The 20,237-nt window shown below is 36.9% G+C and overlaps 1 protein-coding gene across 2 annotated transcripts in view; it reads right to left on the bottom strand.

The window, feature by feature from the left end:
- Positions 1-4,079: 4,079 nt before the first annotated feature.
- ephb2a (eph receptor B2a) overlaps positions 4,080-20,237 on the bottom strand; it is a 70,174-nt gene continuing 54,016 nt past the window's right edge. Inside the window, exons 5-16 of one of the 2 annotated variants that reach the window (XM_067446314.1) lie at positions 16,806-17,141; positions 11,596-11,720; positions 10,931-11,093; positions 10,433-10,541; positions 10,226-10,290; positions 9,461-9,583; positions 8,898-9,145; positions 7,747-7,962; positions 7,501-7,650; positions 7,065-7,258; positions 5,912-6,067; positions 4,080-5,736 (exon numbers count right to left, since the gene is read on the bottom strand). In XM_067446314.1, the coding sequence (XP_067302415.1) occupies positions 5,628-5,736; positions 5,912-6,067; positions 7,065-7,258; positions 7,501-7,650; positions 7,747-7,962; positions 8,898-9,145; positions 9,461-9,583; positions 10,226-10,290; positions 10,433-10,541; positions 10,931-11,093; positions 11,596-11,720; positions 16,806-17,141 (1,994 nt within the window). In that variant the 3' untranslated portion in view covers positions 4,080-5,627. The remainder of the gene's footprint in view (positions 5,737-5,911; positions 6,068-7,064; positions 7,259-7,500; positions 7,651-7,746; positions 7,963-8,897; positions 9,146-9,460; positions 9,584-10,225; positions 10,291-10,432; positions 10,542-10,930; positions 11,094-11,595; positions 11,721-16,805; positions 17,142-20,237) is intronic. The other variant, XM_067446316.1, reaches the window with a different exon arrangement.

The raw sequence follows: 20,237 nt of genomic DNA, 5'->3' as shown, positions 1-20,237 counted from the left end.
TTTTGTTTTAAGAGCAGTTTTCACATGACTCATGACACTGACCCTTGCTCCATATTTTATTGAAGAAAAACGTAACGGTCCACAAATGTTCTTTCATAGAAAATAAACCAATAGCAATACTACAAATTATTCAACTGTAACATCATTCACAGGGTTACAGTAAATGTACATTTATACAAAATCCAGAGCCTCCTGCTTCACTCACAGTGGTCATGGTGGACAGTACAGTGTGTGTGTATGTGAATGACGGGTTAATACCAATGAAAGTGTGTGCATACAGTTGTATGCATGTACATGGCCTAATCCACAGTCATATAATCACAAAGAAATGCATCTTTTTTCAAATAGAGGGTTTAAAGAAAAAAGAAATTTGAAACAGTACAATTAAAAATAGTGAAAAAAAGATATACATGAAGGTATTTTCTAATATATTAACATATGTACATTCTTTTCATACAACCTTTCCAATACTGTTCTGTCCTCCAATTATGAAACATTTCAAGAAAAAGTAAAATCGCAATGACAACTGAGCCTGAAATATATTTTTAATTCCCTTTATGAAGTTGAAATTTCTTATTTTCAAAATGAGAATAAGAAATGATTTTGCAATAAGAAATAATCCTTACAAAACATTGCACCTTCAGTTAGAAGGTTGCCCAACACTCTAAAAAAGGTAAAACAAAAGCATGGAATACAGATATGAGCATAAATATTGTGGCACATAACCATTAAGAGTTATCAGGCAAAGCTTTACAAAGGGCACAGCAGTCTGTCTCACTTTAAAAGTCAGTGAGCCTAGGGAGAAAAAGAAGTAGTGGTTGGTAAAATAAGTATCAGTGCTGAGAGAGACTAATACATGAGATTCAGACCTAAGAAAGTGAAGTGAAGAGTGTCTCTATTCATGTGAACAGTGTGTAGATGTGGAAGACGAGTGAACAAATTGATAGGAAGCACATTTACTTAAAGAGATGGTGTCACAGTGTCAAAGTGTCAACTCAACAGCTATTTTGGGTTACAAATGTGCTGTGCTCTGGGAAGAGCAACAGATTAGAACTGCAACTGCTTATTAACCAACACTGTATATACTGAAAACAACAAACAAGCAAGCATGTATTTTGCAAAGTATTTTACAATAATGCTGAATATATTGTAAGGTTTGACGTGTAAAGCATGTCAGATGAAAAATAAATATGTCCAATCATGATCAGTGAAGTCTTTTCGCTTACTCCAATATCATATTCATCGAATGACCTTTACCACGCCACTAAAAATCAGATAAACGGCACAAAACTATACCAATAAGGGAGCATCTTGATATTAAAATGTATTATTAATAATTATTATAAAACATATATTTCAATAAAAGCAGACTTGTAGTCTTTTCTAATGTCTTTAGGTTTTTCTCCTTTCATCTCATATTCGCTGCTTCTTGTGTGTGCAGCACTTCCTGTGTGGCACAATCTTAATATTTTTAAGTCCCACATTTCATGTGGACAGCAAAACCTCTACAAATAGGGTACAAAAAAAGGCCTGATAACGAACAGGACAGGACAAATCACAATTTTAAGAGGAGACAGGGATATTTAAAGTGTTGAAAAAAACGCTATGTTCACGTTCATTTTAGATAATAGTTTGTCAAACATCATATAGTTCTTACAACAAATAAAAATAGAGCTTCTAATGCGTTTAATTAACTGGACACCAAATTGTACCCTATTTGTGAAGTGGTCAATCATGGTCAAAAATATTGCCACCCTTGGTAAATTTGATAAAAGTTTGATAAAAATCTGCATTTATCCTTTTGATCTTTCATTTTAAGTATATATATATATATATATATATATATATATATATATATATATATATATATATATATATATATATATATATATATATCTATCACACACACACTTTCATTGTAGTAAAACTGAATGTGAAAAAAGCCATCTATTTCAATAATGCATGTTTATTATTTGTAGGCCTACTCCTAGAAAATCTTATAAGTAAAAAATATGCATGAAGTACATTCCACTTCATATTTACAATTTGTACAACAACTGAGTACTAGAAACATGAAATTACCTAGCCATCACTGCCTGTTTCATAGGAGTATAAATATGAGGAAACAAGGGCCAAATACACTTAATCATCAATCACATTAAAGTAAAACCAAGTCTTGGGGTACACCACTATACCACTATATATACCACTAGATCTTTGAAATTGTGGGCCTATTTTTTGCTGGAGGTCCTGGAATCTTGCTTAGATCCATGGTATCATGAAAAAAAAATCATAACCTGACAGCCTCTGCTAGAAAACTTATAATGGGCTGTGGTTGGATCTTCCTTCAGGACAATGATCCAAAACAAACATCAAAATCAACATAAAATGGGTCACTGAGCGCAAAATTAAGGCCGTGCCATGGCCATGCCAGTCCCCTGACCTCAATTCTAAAAAAGAGGACTTGGGAATTTGAAGGATCTGGAGCAGAGAGAGCCACTGTAGTGTTAACCTCAAACTCTAATTAAACACACCTGAACATGCTAATAAATGGCTGCGTCCAAAAACTGGAAAATGCTGCTTTCTGCAAATGCATCAAGGCACATCTGAATCCAGTGTTTGCGTCACTACCTGTCTCAAGCTTGGGACATACTCTTCAAGAACAAAGAAATTTGTTTGTTTTCTCGAGGTGGCAAGAACAAAGTTCGTTCTGGCCAGTACATTCCATACTTCATGAGAAAAGCAGGTGCCGGTCATCTGCGTTTCTCCGCATTAACCACGCCCACTTTAAATGTATGACCAATCCCACAATAGTTCTCGGACACCCGCAAGACCACAATCCTATATACGTTCCATTCGATGACAGTTGAGCTAGAAAAGAAAGATGGCGTCTGAAAGTTGCATTTGTTGGTCAGTTTGTTTGTAAATGTACATTTTTGGCCAAAGTTTTCCACTTCTGATGTCATTTCTAGAGAGAAATTACTACTATAGCAATTCAGGATTCTCTTAGTTACCACCAAGGCTAACGCTATTTTGCTGTAGATCATTAAACTGTTAAACTGCCTCCAAATCAGTTTTATGAGGTGCCTTCATGCACAAACGCTGCCATACAATTCATTGTCTGATAAGGCAACGAGTTAAACTCAGCAGGACAGCGGCACTCCAGGACCGACGTTGCCCACCCCTGATCTGGAGAGACTCGGTATGAAAGAATGGTCTCTGATCTCTTGACAGGTGTTCACCAAACTCATTAGGCATTATAGGAGGAGACTCAAAGCTCTTGGCAAAAGGAGGTTGGAAAAAATTTTAAATAAAAAAGTTGTTAATTGTGGCCAATGTGTATTAGAGAAAAACATTTATTTCATAATGAGAATTTCCTTTTAATTGTTTTACTTCAGTGAAATGTTTAGAATTAAAGGTGCACTATGTAATTTTTCCATCCACTAGAGGGCGCCTATTCAAAACTAAGGCGTAGTTTGATGGCGCCAAGTTTGAGTGCAGCATCTTGGGATCATGTGGTCTTCACCTCACAGCCGGTGGAAAAAAGGACTCAGGCAGAAATCTTGTTGATGGACGCGGTTATTAATGTTACTGTAGTGTAAAGCAGAGCAGGACCGAGTGTTGTGGAGCTGAGCAAGGCCGCTGGAGCAATTGTTACACAAACACACACCTCACGAGCAATGGGACTTTTATTATGACGGGACTAGCGGGTGCTTTTCCGGTCATGAGTATGAGGTATCACAGCTCTGTTCATCATATTAGATACATTTAAGTGTGTTTATGACATTATGAATAAATTATGTTATGACGTTACTTTGTGTGTTCGCTCAGCGGCTGCTGTGACACTTGTTGCACACTACTAAGAGTAAAGTGTTTCTGCCAAAAAAAAACAAAGAGTAACGCAGATATGACGCAAATAACAGGTGACCCGGCTCCTTGGTTAAAAAATAGCAATTTTCTCACAATTTACAAATAGTTGGAAACATTTGGGGTATTATAAGAACTCAACTGAACAAAATATATTACACTGGCCTAGTGGTTTTTGGATATTTTACTGCAAAAATCCTACATAGGGCACCTTTAACAATGGAGATTTATTTTCACCATATTTATCAAGGGTGACAATAATTCTGACCAAGACTGTATAGACAAATAATTATGTGTGTATATATAGAAGAACATGACATTTCAAAGAAAAAAGAAAAAAACATCAAGAAACATTTACAATTGGGACAGAAAATAAACATCAAAATGAAATCCAACCTGCACTTCAATGCAAATCTGTTGGCAGGCTCTGTGAGGAAACCAGCACTTGAAATGCCTCCGATATGTGACAAAAACATCTGCAGTACAACACTGGTGCATGATTATATGGTTACGTGGAATAAAGTATAAAACAAATAAATAAAACTCATGAAGAAAATAAAAAAATATTCATCACATTACTTTGTACAAAAAAGCCCCAATATCATACTGAACCAGTACTGGTTGCTTTGTCTACTATTCACATAGTTGAATTTCTATAATAGTCCTCATATTGGCAAGTGCTGCCAGCTCAAGATCCATCACGTGGATCATTCCTCATCATACATGAGTATCACACATGTATAATTGTTTCTCCTTTTTTCGTGCTATTAGTCCATAGTCTATTTTAGATTGACAACCAGAAAACATATCCTGTTATTTCTGGTAAATATATATGTGAGAACCAAACCATATCAAAGAGTAAAGGGTATATACTGTATATATGATCAAAATCTAATTTGATCTAATCTAATGAGATTGCAGATTTACCCACAAAACTGTCAGCCAAAATAAACTTTATAAAATAACGTGATAGTGGCTACATTTACATGCATAAACAACCTTTTCTTCCCTTTTATTGTGCATATGGAAACATTCTGATTTAAATTATGCCCAATGTGACGGTATCATAATAAAGATGACTGCACATGATTCTTATAAAGAACTGTCATATTCTTTTAATATTTGAATTTTAATAGTATAATGGATGCACTTCATAAAATGTATAAAAGATAGCTGCTTAGAGTAAAGTGACTATGAAAGAATTACATTTGTAGGCTATAAGTTTGCACCTTAAATTAGAATTTATTCTTAAAGTCACCATCAAATCCCATGAAGAAGGATGGACAAGCTGTCGCTCACTTGAGATAGCAGCAGTAGCTTGTCCGAGAAGGCGTTTCACTTGGATATACGCCACAATAGGGAAGAAAAGACTATCGCAACTTCCGTTTCATGCTGACTTTAAAAGTCTATGAAATAACAGATATACTAACATTTGAAAAGACTTGAGGCTTTTATGTGGCTTGTTTAAAATACTGCAAAGTCACAGATAACACAGGAACACAAACGTGCATGTAAATGCAGCCAGAATGACATTTATGGATAGTTTTGGCCGTTGGAAAGACTTCAGCTTGCCTTCAGTGTGCTGGTGCTGCATTGTGACCATAGTGGTCTTGTGGTGATCTCTTCTTGATCATCCCCAGAGAAAGTGACTACTGCTGGGCTCTGGACACCGGGCTTGCTGAGGGGGAGGGCGTCTTTTTGTGAGGAGGTCCGCAGGGGTCTGGTGTGCACAGGCCGGTCCCTTCCTCCAATCCTAAGAATCAAACCTCCACAGACTGTATCTGGTTCATTTGGGCGCGCATCATCTGCACACTGTTGAGAATCTTCTTCTGGTGACCGGCTAGTGTGACTCCCACCCTCAAAATATCTCTGCGAGGACAGAAAGAGAACACTGCATAACGCCGTCGTGATCAAAGCAGACAAGGCTATCAATCAACTTCACAGTAATAGGTTTCCGGTGGCTACAACATCTGGTCCTGTAACTTAGTAGCGAAAATGATCGATATGAATCTAGTAAGCATTACGGAAGATGGTGAAAACATACTCCATAGTCATTTGAGAGACGGCTTCAAAGGTAGTGAGGTCTTCATTGGCAAAGTTCTCCTTGTACTGGCCCATTTTGATGGCGTCCAGCCATTCATCCACTGTGCTGAAGCTGGAGAAGTCTGGTGTGCTGCGGTCCAGCAGAGGTAGATGTATGCTGTAAAACACAAACAGAATCAACATCACTGGTATAGAAATTTGTATAACGTGTATTAGAAAAGTGTATTCTGATAAATTAGAAATGTCTCCGGCCATTTGACCTAGTTAAAAGGAACTAAAAATGACACGCTACAATTCATAATTCATAATAACATGCACTACCGTTCAGAAGTTTGAAATCTGTAAGACTTGAAAGAAGTCTCTTCTGTTCACCAAGGCTTATATTACTTATATATTTGATCAACAAAATACAGTAATTAAGTTAAATATTATTACAAACTGTTTTCAATATTTATTTATTTTAAAATGTAATTTATTCATGCATAGATAAATCAGTACTTTCAGCATAATTTTATTCATTAATTCATATTTTCCAGTCTTCAGTGTCACATGATCATTCGAAATCAATTGACTCTAATATGTTGATTTGGTGCTGAAGAAATATGATCATGCTGCGTAATATTTTGGTGGAAACTGTGCTACATTTTTTCAGTGTTCTTTGATGATTAAGAAGTACACTGTCACTTTTGATAAATTTCTGACCTGTAATGTGCAATACTACGAACATGTTGTTGTTAGTTTTATGACAACTGTTTTTTTTTTTAAAAAGTGCTCTAGAAATAAATGAAACATAACATCAATTTAACGAATCCTTGGTGCAGGGGGACGGGGAGAGGGGTTTTGGACAGGGCCTCCCCGCAGCTTATCCCCCAAATGAACATTTTCTGTACAAACCTTATCTCACAACTTAACTTAAAATGTATTTAATGACTAGAAAATAAATGTATATAAATATAAGTTTATTAATACATGTATTATTTCTAAATTCTAAGATCAGACTAAGGATACCAGTGCTAAGAATACTGAATTATAAAAATAAGTTTTTTGTGTGTTTTTTGTTTGTTTTTTGTTTTTACACAGACTAATGAATTGAATACAATTCAGTTCCCCAGTGCTTAAGAGCCTATGTTGAGTCCCCAAATAAAACCTCTTACCCTGAAGAGAGAGGAGTGGTGGCCTTCAGGCTGCCAGGATTACGGATCATCTTATCCAGAGTGTTAACAATCAGACTGAATTTCGGACGGTTGTTTCTGTCCTTTTGCCAGCAGTCCAACATTAATTGGTGTAGTGCATTTGGACAGTCCATAGGAGGAGGTAGCCTATAATCTTGCTCGATTGCATTTATTACCTGGGGATATGGGAGCAGAGATGACTGATTAAAGAATACATAAGAAACTTCATAAAACCATACCAAACTCAAACTTTTATATTATACATATGTTCTTGATTGAACTTGCAGATATTGTTTCATGACACCATTTGTCCACTAGGGGACATCCTTATCCAGCTCTTCTTGAACGTACAGTAGCTTGATGAAAATTATAATCTATAATCATCAATATGACCATTGACCATGTAATGGTTCCATACATCTTGATTGCTCATGTCCCAGTACGGTCGCTCTCCATAGGACATGACCTCCCACATTACGATCCCATAGCTCCACACATCACTCGAGGAAGTGAACTTCCTGTATTGAATGGCCTCGGGAGCAGTCCATCGTATTGGAATTTTCCCTCCCTGTGTGGACACTGAATTTAGTTAGGAACTGAACACAGTGAATTAGGATGAAATATTAGGTTTTTCCACATTGCATCAGGCTATAAACACACTCACCAGGGCGCTTGTGTATGTAGGATCTGAAGTGTCATCTTCCAGAAAGCGAGAAAGCCCAAAGTCGGACACTTTGCAGACAAGATTGCTGTTAACCAGTATGTTGCGGGCAGCCAGATCGCGATGCACGTAGTTCATGTCACAGAGGTATTTCATGCCAGCTGCAATACCACGCAACATGCCGACCAACTGAATGACAGTGAACTGGCCATCATTTTGCTAAGAGGACAGAAGAATATAGAAATCAGAGAATATAGAAATATATGAAATATATTAAAATACTATATTGTATATAAGGATACACACACACACAAAATTAACTCCGATATATATATATATATATATATGTATATACACACACACACACACACACAATGCATTTCTAGCTATATAAAATCTGTCTTTCTAGCAAAACATATTTGTTGTGTGAGCTTGTGTCACAATCTTTTGGCAAAACATTTAGATTTTAGTCCAGCTGTGCCTCTCGGCAGACACACCTGGGTCCTGCCCAATAGGATCATGGGTCAGCTAAAAGCAGCACAAGGACAAGTGTCATCACATATTGCAAGGTAAAAAGCTGAACTGAATTGATTTTTGGGAAATGTGTAAATGTAGGCAAAAATATTCGTTATTTTAAAACATTTATGATGTTACAAAAGATTTGTATTCCAAATTGCACTTGAGCACCAAATCAACATATTAAATGATTTCTGAAAGGATCATGTGACACTGAAGACTGCAGTAATGGCTGCTGAAAATTCTGATTTGCCATCAGAGGAATAATTTACATTTTATTCATTCAAATATATACAATGAGAAAATAGTTGTTTTAAATCTAATTAAATTAAACATTTCCTTTTACTGTTTTTATTGTATTTTAGATCAAATGAATGAGCAAAAGAGACTTCTTTAAAAATCTTGCAGAGGCCAAACTTTTGAACTGTAGTGTAAATATTTCATTTTGGAATTTTTTCCCACTGGATAATTTAACTTATTTTTATTTTTATAAATGTCCTCAATAGCTGAAAACTTTTTATTTTCTGTGTGATACCGCATCCACACCACTAGGTGTCAGCAAGTACAAAATTCAACGTAAAGAATTTAAGTGCACTTTTAATGTTGCTGTATTGTCTTGTAGCAACATTGAAACTTGCCCGAAGGAAGGAGTCCAGTGACCCGTTCTCCATGAATTCAGTGATGATCATTACTGGAGTGCTCTTGGTCACCACCCCCTCCAGGTGGATGATGTTGGGATGGTCAAACTGTCCCATGATGCTGGCTTCGCTCAGGAAGTCCCGCCGCTGCTTCTCAGTGTAGCCTGATTTCAGAGTCTTGATGGCCACCAGAATCTCCCTCTTCCCAGGAAGCCTGAGATTACCGCTACATACCTCTCCAAACTCACCTAGAAAGTTAACCCATGTATAAACCAGTTGATTACGCCTCGAAATTCAATTAGATGAAAATAATTAAATAAAGCAATCTGGTTTACTAAAACTTTGTTGCTCCTCTAACAATAATTAAAGGTGCAATAATTAAACAAATCAAGAGCTTCATGCTTTTGCTAGATTGCAGCTGCTTTCTAATTAACTGCTGATTTGCTTATACACAGTCGAATAACTAGATGAGATGCAAAGATGTTGGTTAGACTGCAAATCAGCACTCTGTGATATTCAGGCACATTAAAATATACCTAACTGCCGTGAACAGTGACATTCACCTGCGCCAATGACTTGCTCGATTTTCACACAGGTCACGTCTATTTCTTTGGCAAACTCGCGCACCGCCTCATTGGGATCCTCATATGTGAAAGGATCAATATAGATCTTCATTCCTGGAGACACTTGGAAAGAGAAACACGAGCTGCAGCGTATGCAACAGAAATATATGGCCAATATTGTTGTGATAATTATATTTAGATGATTTTTGAGAGATGGAGTAGAAAAAACCACTACATTTATATATTATATGCTTTTCTTCACAACCATGATGTTGCAAAATTGTAAATATACTTTTTAGTATACTTTAAAATGTAAAATGAATAAATGTTTTAATATCAAGAATCAGCTATGTACAGTTAAATTATTTATATAACAATAACATTTTATGTGAATATTATAATACCCAACCCATCAATACAAAATGACACTGACGTGCATGGCAACATCTAATTAATAAAGTGGAAGCATATAGGCACTTCTGGGAGAGGACATGAAGCACAAATTAATTATGGTTTCTGCATGTATATGCAGAATGTATATGAATGAATGTATATCAACTAGCTTAAGTGCACATTTTACCAATATCATATCATATTGTGTGGTAAAGATCTTCAAATTGTAAGTAAAGTTGTGCTTTGGTTCCAATGTTTATGTGTGCTGTGCAGTAGTCTGCCGTTTTCGTTTATTTGAGTCTTGTTAAAAAGAAATTAAAAAGTAAATATTGTAAGCGCAAATGAAATATTCCATCTATATGGTTTACTCACTGTGGCCGCTGGTGTAATGCTGAAGCTTGTCAGTGTATTCAGACTCTGTCCTGTCACTGCCTCTCCTGACGAGACCCCGACAGGAAAAGAAGAGTGTTAGAAGTCAGAAGAAACACTTTCAAGCTATTTCTCAATTTATAAGAGAAAGGGGAAATAAAACATGTTGAGTTTGAATTTATTCCAGATCATGATTACCAACAGACTCACCGATTACAGACGATAATGAGCACAACCACAGCGATGAGAAAAACAACACCAGCAGCAGCAGAGCCGATAATGAGGGGCAGCTTCTCTTGCAGACTGGAGTTATACTCGTCTTCAGATGTACACATGGCAGACACAAAATCAGATCAGTTAGGCAGTTGGAAAATCACAAAAGCATATAACATTTATTTCTGGAGAAAGGAGAAGGAAAAAACTAAATGTTTCAATTTTCATAAGATTAGTATTGTAAAAAACAGCATTCTGCAGCGATGGCTTGGCCACTGGCTCATGATTCCACCATTGCCCATGGCACATAGATCTAAAATTGTCCTCCAACTGACTAAGGTTAAAGTAATTTCAGAGACAGGAAAGTAGTGTTTGCCAGACTGTGGCATATTATTAACTGCTGACAATTGATTTTTACAGAAGTGATCAGTCTATTATGTAGGAAAGCAAAACAGCAAAATAGTTAGTTTCAAAAGTCTGTTAAAAGTCCAATACCTTCAGTCATTGTTTGGAAGTACATCTTCCCACTGAAACGTCCAAAGCCCGCTACTGTTCGGGCCCGTACCTGGAACACGTAGATGGTCCCCTGCTTTAGGCCCCGGATAACTGCTGTATTAGTCTGACTCCGCAGCTGAGAGGAGTTCAACTCAGCCATATTCTAGATTTGGACCAAAGATCAGAGATTATATATAACAAAAGCCATATAAAAAACCTTCATTTAAGTTTAGAAATTATATGAGTCAATGAATCTAACAGTCTAACCCCTGATTTCACAGAAAAGGCTTAAGCTAGTCTCAGACTAAAGTGCATGTTTGAGCTGTTTTAACTGAAAGAAACGTGTACTGATATCTTAGAATATGTCAATGTCATTATTTTGTCTCAAGAAGCACACAAGTTATGTTTTTTTTCTAAGGAATGTTTATAAAAGCTACTAACAACTAAACAAGGCTTAAATCTGGCTTAATCTAAGACCTGTCTGTGTAACTGGGCCTAAATAAACTAAATTAATTTAGGCTTGTACAAGAACAGAACACATACAAGTAAAAAAGTAATTGTTGTGGTTGAAAAGGCTTATTTTTATTGCTTTCAAGATCACTGAATGTTTTATTCTTTGAGAGAAGAGGATCATCTTCAATATGTTATTATGAGACGACTATTACCTTCTCATAATACTGCAGCTCATAGTCCAGAATGACTCCATTGGGCTGGTCTGGCTGGGACCAGGACAATGTGATACTGTCCACAGCTCGACTGACCTGATGCATGATTGACACAGCAGATGGAGCTGTAGAGAGGATGATGAAACAAAGGAATCAAATGAGAAATATACAGCTGGATAGTGTAGGGGTTCCTCTGAGAATCTTTTCATGAAAAATGTGCTCATAATAAAGAGTGGTTCTCAATCTTGAAAGTGTTTAGATCACCACACAGGATCTCAGCCAAACCAAAGACAATCTCTAAGTTTATAATGACTTTTAATAAGAACATTAAAACTGATACACTGTGTACTCCTTAATAGATCCTCATAATCCTTAATTTTAATTAAATAAATACAGCTTTGGAGAGCATAACGGACTTCTTTCGAAACCATTTGTAAAAAATCATATCGACCCTAAACCTTTAACCGGTTGTGTATATCTTCTCAACAGAACCGCTGGAGTACCTTCAGGGACCTCTGGATGAAAACCAGTTTAAGTTTAGATAATGAATGAAGCAGGGAGTTCACTATTTTTGACATCTGGAAAGCGCTACAACAGCATATACATTTCTCCCTAAGCACAACACTATTACCAACAAAGATCAGCTATAACGTCCGTAGATCTGGAGCTAGAGCTCACATGCTAACTGGCCTCTGCGTAGCACTCACAGATCCCTGGCACCCGTGCCGTTTTGGATATAGAGGAGCCATTATATCAACTGCAGCTTCAGGCTGACTACTAACTGGAAAGAAAGACTCTGGAAGGCCATGTAACACTTCATTATCATTTACAAGCTTAAAGAAGCAAAAAGACAAGCGTGAAAGCTGGCAAACACTATAGCTGCTGGTAAAACTGCACTCATGGTTTAAAGATCAAACAAATCGCAGCACCTTAAAGCCAATCAATGCCTTGTACATGAATTGTGCTCCTGGCATGCTTGCTTGGGTCTGCAAGGAGGAAAGTGATTTTGTTTATATGCCAAATACTGATTCCCCAGACATGCGTGATAAAATATAATGGGTAAGACAGTATCTCAGCTTTTAAGACCATTGATTTTAATCATTTTCAAAATAAATTGGTCAAATAAATGACACTGATACTCTTTCACGTGTGCCATCTCTGTGTAATGATTGCTGTTATGCCCAAAAGAAATATGTTTTATATTTTGAATTTATAGTTGGCATAAAGTTGATGGTTGATTGCTCTGAGAGTTCGAGGCCTCAGGTTAGGCGTTCTCTGTTGCCGATCAGAGCTCAGGAATATTAAGCACAATGTTGTGTAAGAAATACGTCTTGTGCTATTTAGTTTCTCTGTAAACTTCGATCCTGAGCTCTGATTAAGTGTTTTTCCATGTGGTAGTTTCGATGGGCAGAACAGGCTCTGTGTCTTGATTTACTGCACTGAATGGTCGGATGGTGTGTAAGGAGGATGGGATTGTTGAGAAGTTGAGTGTGCCTTTGTGTATTTTGGAGAGATTCATCCAAACAACACTAAGAAAGACAGATGTGATTAGACTAGCACTCTAAATAGGAAGAAGAACCATTTCAAACAATCACAAAATTCAATTCCTCAGGCGCATGTAACTTTTTAACCCCCATAATTTGCAAATACGCTGATGACAGGACTGCAATCTGAGTTATTATTACAGACAAGCCAGTCAAACAGTTATCATTTACTCACACTCAAGTCTTTTTAAACCAACGTGACTTTCTTTCTTCAACGAAATAGAGGCAATTTAGTAGAATGTTCAAACTGCTCTTTTTCATACCAAGAAAGTGAATGACGATCAGCAACATTACAACTTAAATTTCCGTCTTTCCTTTACATAAACATATCATATAGCTTATTGGAAGACTTGGAAGCTAGTGCACAAGTTTTACGGACTACTTTTATAGTGCTTTTTGTTCCTTTTTGGAGCCCCTGGTCACCAGTCAGTTTAATTGCACAGTATAAATATTATTTAAGATGTATTCTTTTTTGTTTCATGGAAGAAATAAAGTTGTTTAAAACTCATGATCCAGAAAATTTATAGAAAATATAAAAGGTACAGTTTATATAGGTACAGTATTAACTATGACTTTTGCCTCAATAAACTCCTAATTTACTGCTTATTAATAGTTAGTAAGGTTGTTTTTGTAGCATTTAAGTTTAGGTATTGGGTAGGATTAGGCGATGTGGAATAAGGTCATGAAGAATAAGGCATTAATATGTGCTTTATAAGTACTAACAAACAGCCAATATCCTATTAATATGCATGCTAATAAGAAGCTAGTTAATAATTAATAACTGAACCCTAAAATAAAGTGTCACCGAAAATTCTAAATAACAGCATTTATTTGAAATACAAATCTTTTAGCCATTTAAAAAAAAAATGCATCTGTAATGGGAAATTTAAACATATAAACAAATGTTTATGTGACTTTGATACTTATCCGAATAGAACTAGTATTAGTTGTCTGTAGCCTTGAACAAGTCCTTAGAAACTGCAAGGTGAGACAGATAGAGATAACACTAACTAGGTACTAGTTAATGTGTTTTTGTGTTATTGGCCCTCACCCATTGAAATGAGTGTATAAAAGAACGAGTGTGAGGCTTCCAATTTGTCTTTCCTGACTGCACAACCTGCATGTCTGAACTGACCTTCTTGGCAAGAATAAAAGCTTTTCCATTCCAACTACACCATGATCATTATTTTAGTTTGTTTTTTCCACAACACTTCTTTCAAAACAACAAAACCAATATATATATATATATATAAATTACTAATGAATATAAAACTTCTTGGACTATAAGGACAACACCAAAATGCTATTAGCCTTTGAATCTTGTTTATTATAAGCACCCATGGATTCTTGAACACTCTACAAAGTTTCCAAGCAAATCCAGTTTTCTTAAGTTGAAGAGAGAACGTCTGGAGAGAATCCACCACAGGTATGTGGCTATAAAATAGAGCAAGTCATAATATATGAAAATAAGTTCTCTTGGTTTGATGAGGTGATCAGTTTTCCAAAGAGTTTGCAGTAAGTGGTACTTCATCATTCCACTGCTCTCTTTGACTGCAATTTATGAGAAATACAAGTAGTACTCTCTCAGTGAAAATCATAAATTCATATGTCCTTGCGGTATTCTGGAGGAGAATAAGAGGAACCGATTACGAGCATTTCCATCTAAAATGGATCACAGAATCATTCTTTTCTCCACAAGAATTTCCACTGTGGCAAACGACAAAATTTCCTAGTTAATCGCAGCTTGAAACAATGTATTAAAAAGTTTAAAACATTAATGGGAAAATGGAGGTATAATCAATATTATGGTATCAAGAAACATGTTTTTTAAGATATATTCTTGGAATTCCTTCCGAGGCAAAATCTAAAAATCAAACTTCTATTAGTAAAATAATAATCATAATTTTTTGTTTTGTCCTTCCTAACATGATTCCCACAACATGCATTTTATAAAAACCATTTGCTTGTACTGTAAGTTTGTCAAAGAAACATTATTAATAAATCCTTGAGCGTGGGAGGACGTTTATAGTTCCCGAGTGCGGTGTAAACCCATGTCTGTTGAGCTCATGCTTGGGCTCTGGCTGAGCAGCCGGTCCTGGCATTGTCCCTCTCTCTGTGTTTGGGGGGGACGCGGGTGGTGTGAGGTGGATTTTTGTCTTTTAATGGCAGCAGTGAAGCGGTAATGTGGACTGACAGGCACACCGGTGGAGCCCCAGCCTCCAGTGATAGGGCCAGCGAGTTCACTGCAGAACAGCCGAGGGCACGGCTCTCATTAAAATGCTCTATTAAACACTATTATGTTCCTTTTGAACTGGCTCTTTTTGACTGACATTCAAAATCTCTGTACAGCGCAATATGACGAGTGTTGTGGACTAGCTTTCAGTTCTCTGATAAAATTGATGGAACATGAGAAACCTGATCAGGTGAAGATAAAAAGATGCAAACACATCGGTTTTATGATGAAGTCATATAATACTCGATGCAGCAGGGGAAAAAAACTAGGCAACATAAATAGTGAGACTCACTGCAATACTAGTCTGTGACTACAGATTTGCAAACATATTTTCAAAATAAGCAGGTGACAGTAGGTAAATGCAGATCACAAGATAATTTTGGATCGATAGTTCAGGGATTTTCTATGTTCTATGCAAGGATCCCCCTGGGGGCTGAAAGAAGCTTTAGAGGGTCAGCAGATAGGTTTAGCAAAATGTATAGTATTACTGTTTCAAACAAAAAACTATCTGGAAATAATGAGATTAATTATAATTATATACCTTTTTTTTGTGTTTTTTTTTTTTACAAATATATAGTGTTTATATAATGTATGCATATGCATTCATTTAATGTATGTATATGCATCATATACATCCCTTTCTATCAAAGTTATTACATTATCAATATGAATTTGATCTTACACAGTCTAACTCATATTTTATTACCATTTCCGAAACTTTAGCGAATACACTGTGATAATGTGAGAAAATGTTGAAGGTGTCTGAATGAATTTTGGTTTGACTGTACTTAAAAGGAACTGTATGTAAGAAATATTTTTCAATTAATCATAAAATGGTCCTGATATGTCACTAGACATTAAGAAATCATGCTAATCTCAAATACTTATATCACTGACATTGGTAGTCCGGCCAGGATATTGTCATTTAAAAGTTGTTGTTGCAGCCCTTATCTGATCTTGATGTTGTCATGTTGTGTTTTGGCCTGAAGCTCCGCCCTCCACCTATTGACCAATCATGAAGTCAGTAGTGTTTCGGCATCCAGGTTTCCAGCTCTGCTCTAGTTACCGCAGCTGCAGCTTCAAACGTTCCTGCTGGATCCTGCTGCCTATCTGGCAACCTCGAGTCAGGGGGGAGGGGAGAGGGGATAGTGATTGCAGTACCAGTTTTGGCCACAATCTTACATACACTTCCTTTCATATTTACATTTGAAAACCCCTAAACTAAGTCTAATCTAAACCATCCCTACTACAGTCTCTACTACGTGCCGCTGCTTTTATCTGTAATACTAATTTCCTGAAAAGGTGTCTGGCAAAAAAAGCTCTTGTAATTCAAGGTCAAAGCAAAGCCCACAGCATTCAGCCCACAGCAAGTTGAAAACATTTGAACATTATCTGCGATGTCTCAAACTAACCGGTGTTTACTGCCGTCTTACCAGCCTGGTTTGTGGTGATGTTGACAGCGGTGAACTGAGGTGAGTAGGGGCTCTGGTCAGACACTCCATTCACAGCCTGGATCTCAAAAGTGTACTGTGTGTGGGCCAGCAGGTCACTAATATGGACCCGTGTATCAGTCAGGCCCAATTGACGAGGCACGAACTGCACATTGTCACCGCAGCGAGTGCAGGCCCCTCGACCCGAACCGCAGCTTTTGCAGATGATGTTGTAGACCACATCCTGACGCCCTCCGCTCTCCTTCGGCGGATCCCACTCCAGCCGCAGGGAGGTTTCGTTCACGCTAGAAATCACTCTGTGGGGCGCAGACGGAACCGCTGTGGAAAGAGAAACCACTGCCTCATCAGCAGGTCTATGTCTTATCTGGACATGTGTTTAATTGAACCAAAGCCTAGGAATCATTTCTTGGATTATGTGGTGTAATGTGCAGATAAGTATGTGAACCCTTTGAATTTGTCTTTTAAAAATTTAATCTGATCATAAGTTGCAACAACAGCCTATCTAAAGTCCACCTAAATAAGGCCTATGTGGTGTAAAGTTTACGTCTGATGACGTGACCTGTCCCATGTTTTTTTTCCTTGATAGTCTGCAGGGTTGCTGACTTAAGCACATTCTAACTGCTCCGACATGTCTTTATGATCTGATTTTCACTTCTGCATTAGCATATTATTACTGTTCTTGTAAAAAAGAAACTGGATCAAAGTAATCTCCGCTTTCTAACAAGCCACATTAAAGTAATAATTTAATAATGGGTAATGACAAGAGATGAAAAGAGAAGTGGTTCATTGTAATGTAAAACAAGAGCTAAAGGGAAGAACTTTCTCCTCCCTCTGTTCTGGACACAGTGCAGCAGTTCAGATTACTGACAGCGTAGAGCACTACTCCACTATTCACACAGGCCCACCCGTCCCAAAAGAACAGAGCATTATGCAAATCTCATCGGGCCAATCTCGCTACTCTGTGAGTTACAGCAATGAATGAATGTTCAGTGAGTTACACACTCATTTTCTTTCGATTCACTTAACTGAAGGTTTAAAAAAGGGCAAACGCATACAAAAATAAAAAGACAAAAGACCGTCTCTATAGACTGCCTCAAGAAAGTCTCCTGTGCTGAAGTAATTTTTCTGAGTAGGGATGTCAAAATAATCCGTATACTTTCTGAATGAAGTTGATACTAAAATGAAGTATATTGCAATAGCAGTGTTTTTACAGTATAAACTCAATTTCGTTACTCGAGGGCTGCCGGGTTGATTAAAAGCATTGAAACGCTTTTAAATACTCATTTGTGACCCTGGATCACACAGCCAGTCATACATCTGAATAAATAAAATTTAGAACAATATTTGGCCAAGATACAACTATTTAAATATCTGGAGAGGGCAAGTACACACACACACACACACACACACACACACACACACACACACACACACACACACACACACACACACACACACACACACACACACAACCCTTAATAATTATGTATCCTCCTATATTACTATAATGATTTTTAATAATTTTTTCCAGTTATGATTTTTCTTAAGAGAACCACTGCTTGTTTCTTGTTTTCAAAAGTCTTTAATTTACATTATATTTTATTCTTTTTTTTTATTATTTCCTTCACCTGAAACACTAAAGAATCAAGAGGAATATTGTCTGTACTACTGTCTGTCCCTCTCCCTGAGAGAAAGCACATGTTATCAGTATGTTTTTGTTTAGAACTGGAGCTCAATCAGCTCCAACCTTGGAGAGACTGTGTATCTTTGTATTAAAGGATGGATCCCTGACATGAGCCTGAAGGGTTCGGACAGATATTTAGAAATTATGTTCGGGTTCGGGTTGGGCTCAGTCACGTCAGCGCAATAAGGCATTGAACCTTTTACATTTTAAACGGCTTATTACGTAATTAGCCAATGGGCCTGTTTAACTTGATGCAATGTTTTTTTTTTGTGATTAAAATAAATTTAAAATATTACCCTAACATCCATCTTCCTGTGTGTGGATATTTGTTTATGTCGCTGTGACAACAACACCCAACACATGCGTGCATATTGCCCTCGGCATCCTTGTCATTCCAGCCAGCAGCAGTAGCAGTGAGCACAACTTTAGCGCAGCTATCAGAACCATCGAGCAGAGGAGGACAGCCTTGAAGCCATCCACAGTTGATGCAATCCTTTTTCTGCATAAAACCTCGATTAGCCTAAACTTTGATGGACAGATTATGTAAATAGATCCCATGTTGCAGTTTAGTAGCCATACGGTTTTCGAGAAAAAGGATAAGAGTGACTTTCATTTCAATAAGCATTTCAATTGTGTTACATTAATGTTTTGTTAGCTTGTGCCATTTTTGGTAGACCTATGTTCATTTAATTTCAATTGGCTATTTCAATGGGCCTTGTGTAACGTGTGCTTTGTTGCCCCGTGTGCGCATTGATGCGCTCATCTGTAAACATTTCAGAATGCCTTCCTACAGCTGCTTAATAAAAGTGGGCTTTCCATACAAACACACGTACATGTGTCATTAGTATATGAGGGAAAAAATAGATTTTAACTGTCGGACGCGGGCCAGGCTTGGACAGAAAAATACGGCCTGATCCACACTCTACTGTATGTGCACAATATTCTATGTTACAGATCAGTGTTGAGGTGGTGTACAATGGGCATCCTAAGAAATGGGCGGACTTGTTGTTCTGGGGAAGCTGGCGCCTGCTCCAGACCTGGAAGGTCACTACGTGCCTAATTCCGGGGTGAAAGCGTCAACAAGTCACATGTCTATGAACACGTGCATCTGATTAACTGACAATGTGTGGAAATTTACCATGACTGTGCATTTTCTCTGAGCCAATCAGAACCATCCATCTTACAGTAATGACATGGATAGACCTTGAAAACAGTATAACTGTTTGGACTATTGTATGTACGATAGGCAGGGTGACGAGACGGGAGGGAGCGTAGCCAATTAACTCCTTATGAGACTTGAAGCTGGCTTCTATATATATTCTCTTCTATATATTCTTTATATATATATATATATATATATATATATATATATATATATATATATATATATATATATATATTAAATAAAATCTGATTGAAAATTTACTAAATATCTTCATGGAACATAATTTCCATTACTTAATATCCTAATGATTTTTGGCATAAACTAAAAATCTATAATTTCGACCCATACAATGTATTGTTGGCTATTGCCAAAAATATACCTGTGTGACTTTGTGGTCTAGGGTCACATATGTGTATTTGAACCTGTGCAATATGTCTTGCAATTTAACAGTAACTTATATACCTGATGCTGTATGATATTAATGTATATCAAATGGAAACAATATAATATAATAATACAACTATATATAATTATTATGATTATTGTAATAGCATTATGATATTAT

This window comes from Pseudorasbora parva, chromosome 6, assembly GCF_024679245.1.
Source record: "Pseudorasbora parva isolate DD20220531a chromosome 6, ASM2467924v1, whole genome shotgun sequence".
Lineage (NCBI taxonomy): Eukaryota > Metazoa > Chordata > Actinopteri > Cypriniformes > Gobionidae > Pseudorasbora > Pseudorasbora parva.
This window is presented reverse-complemented; position numbering and strand designations above follow the sequence as displayed.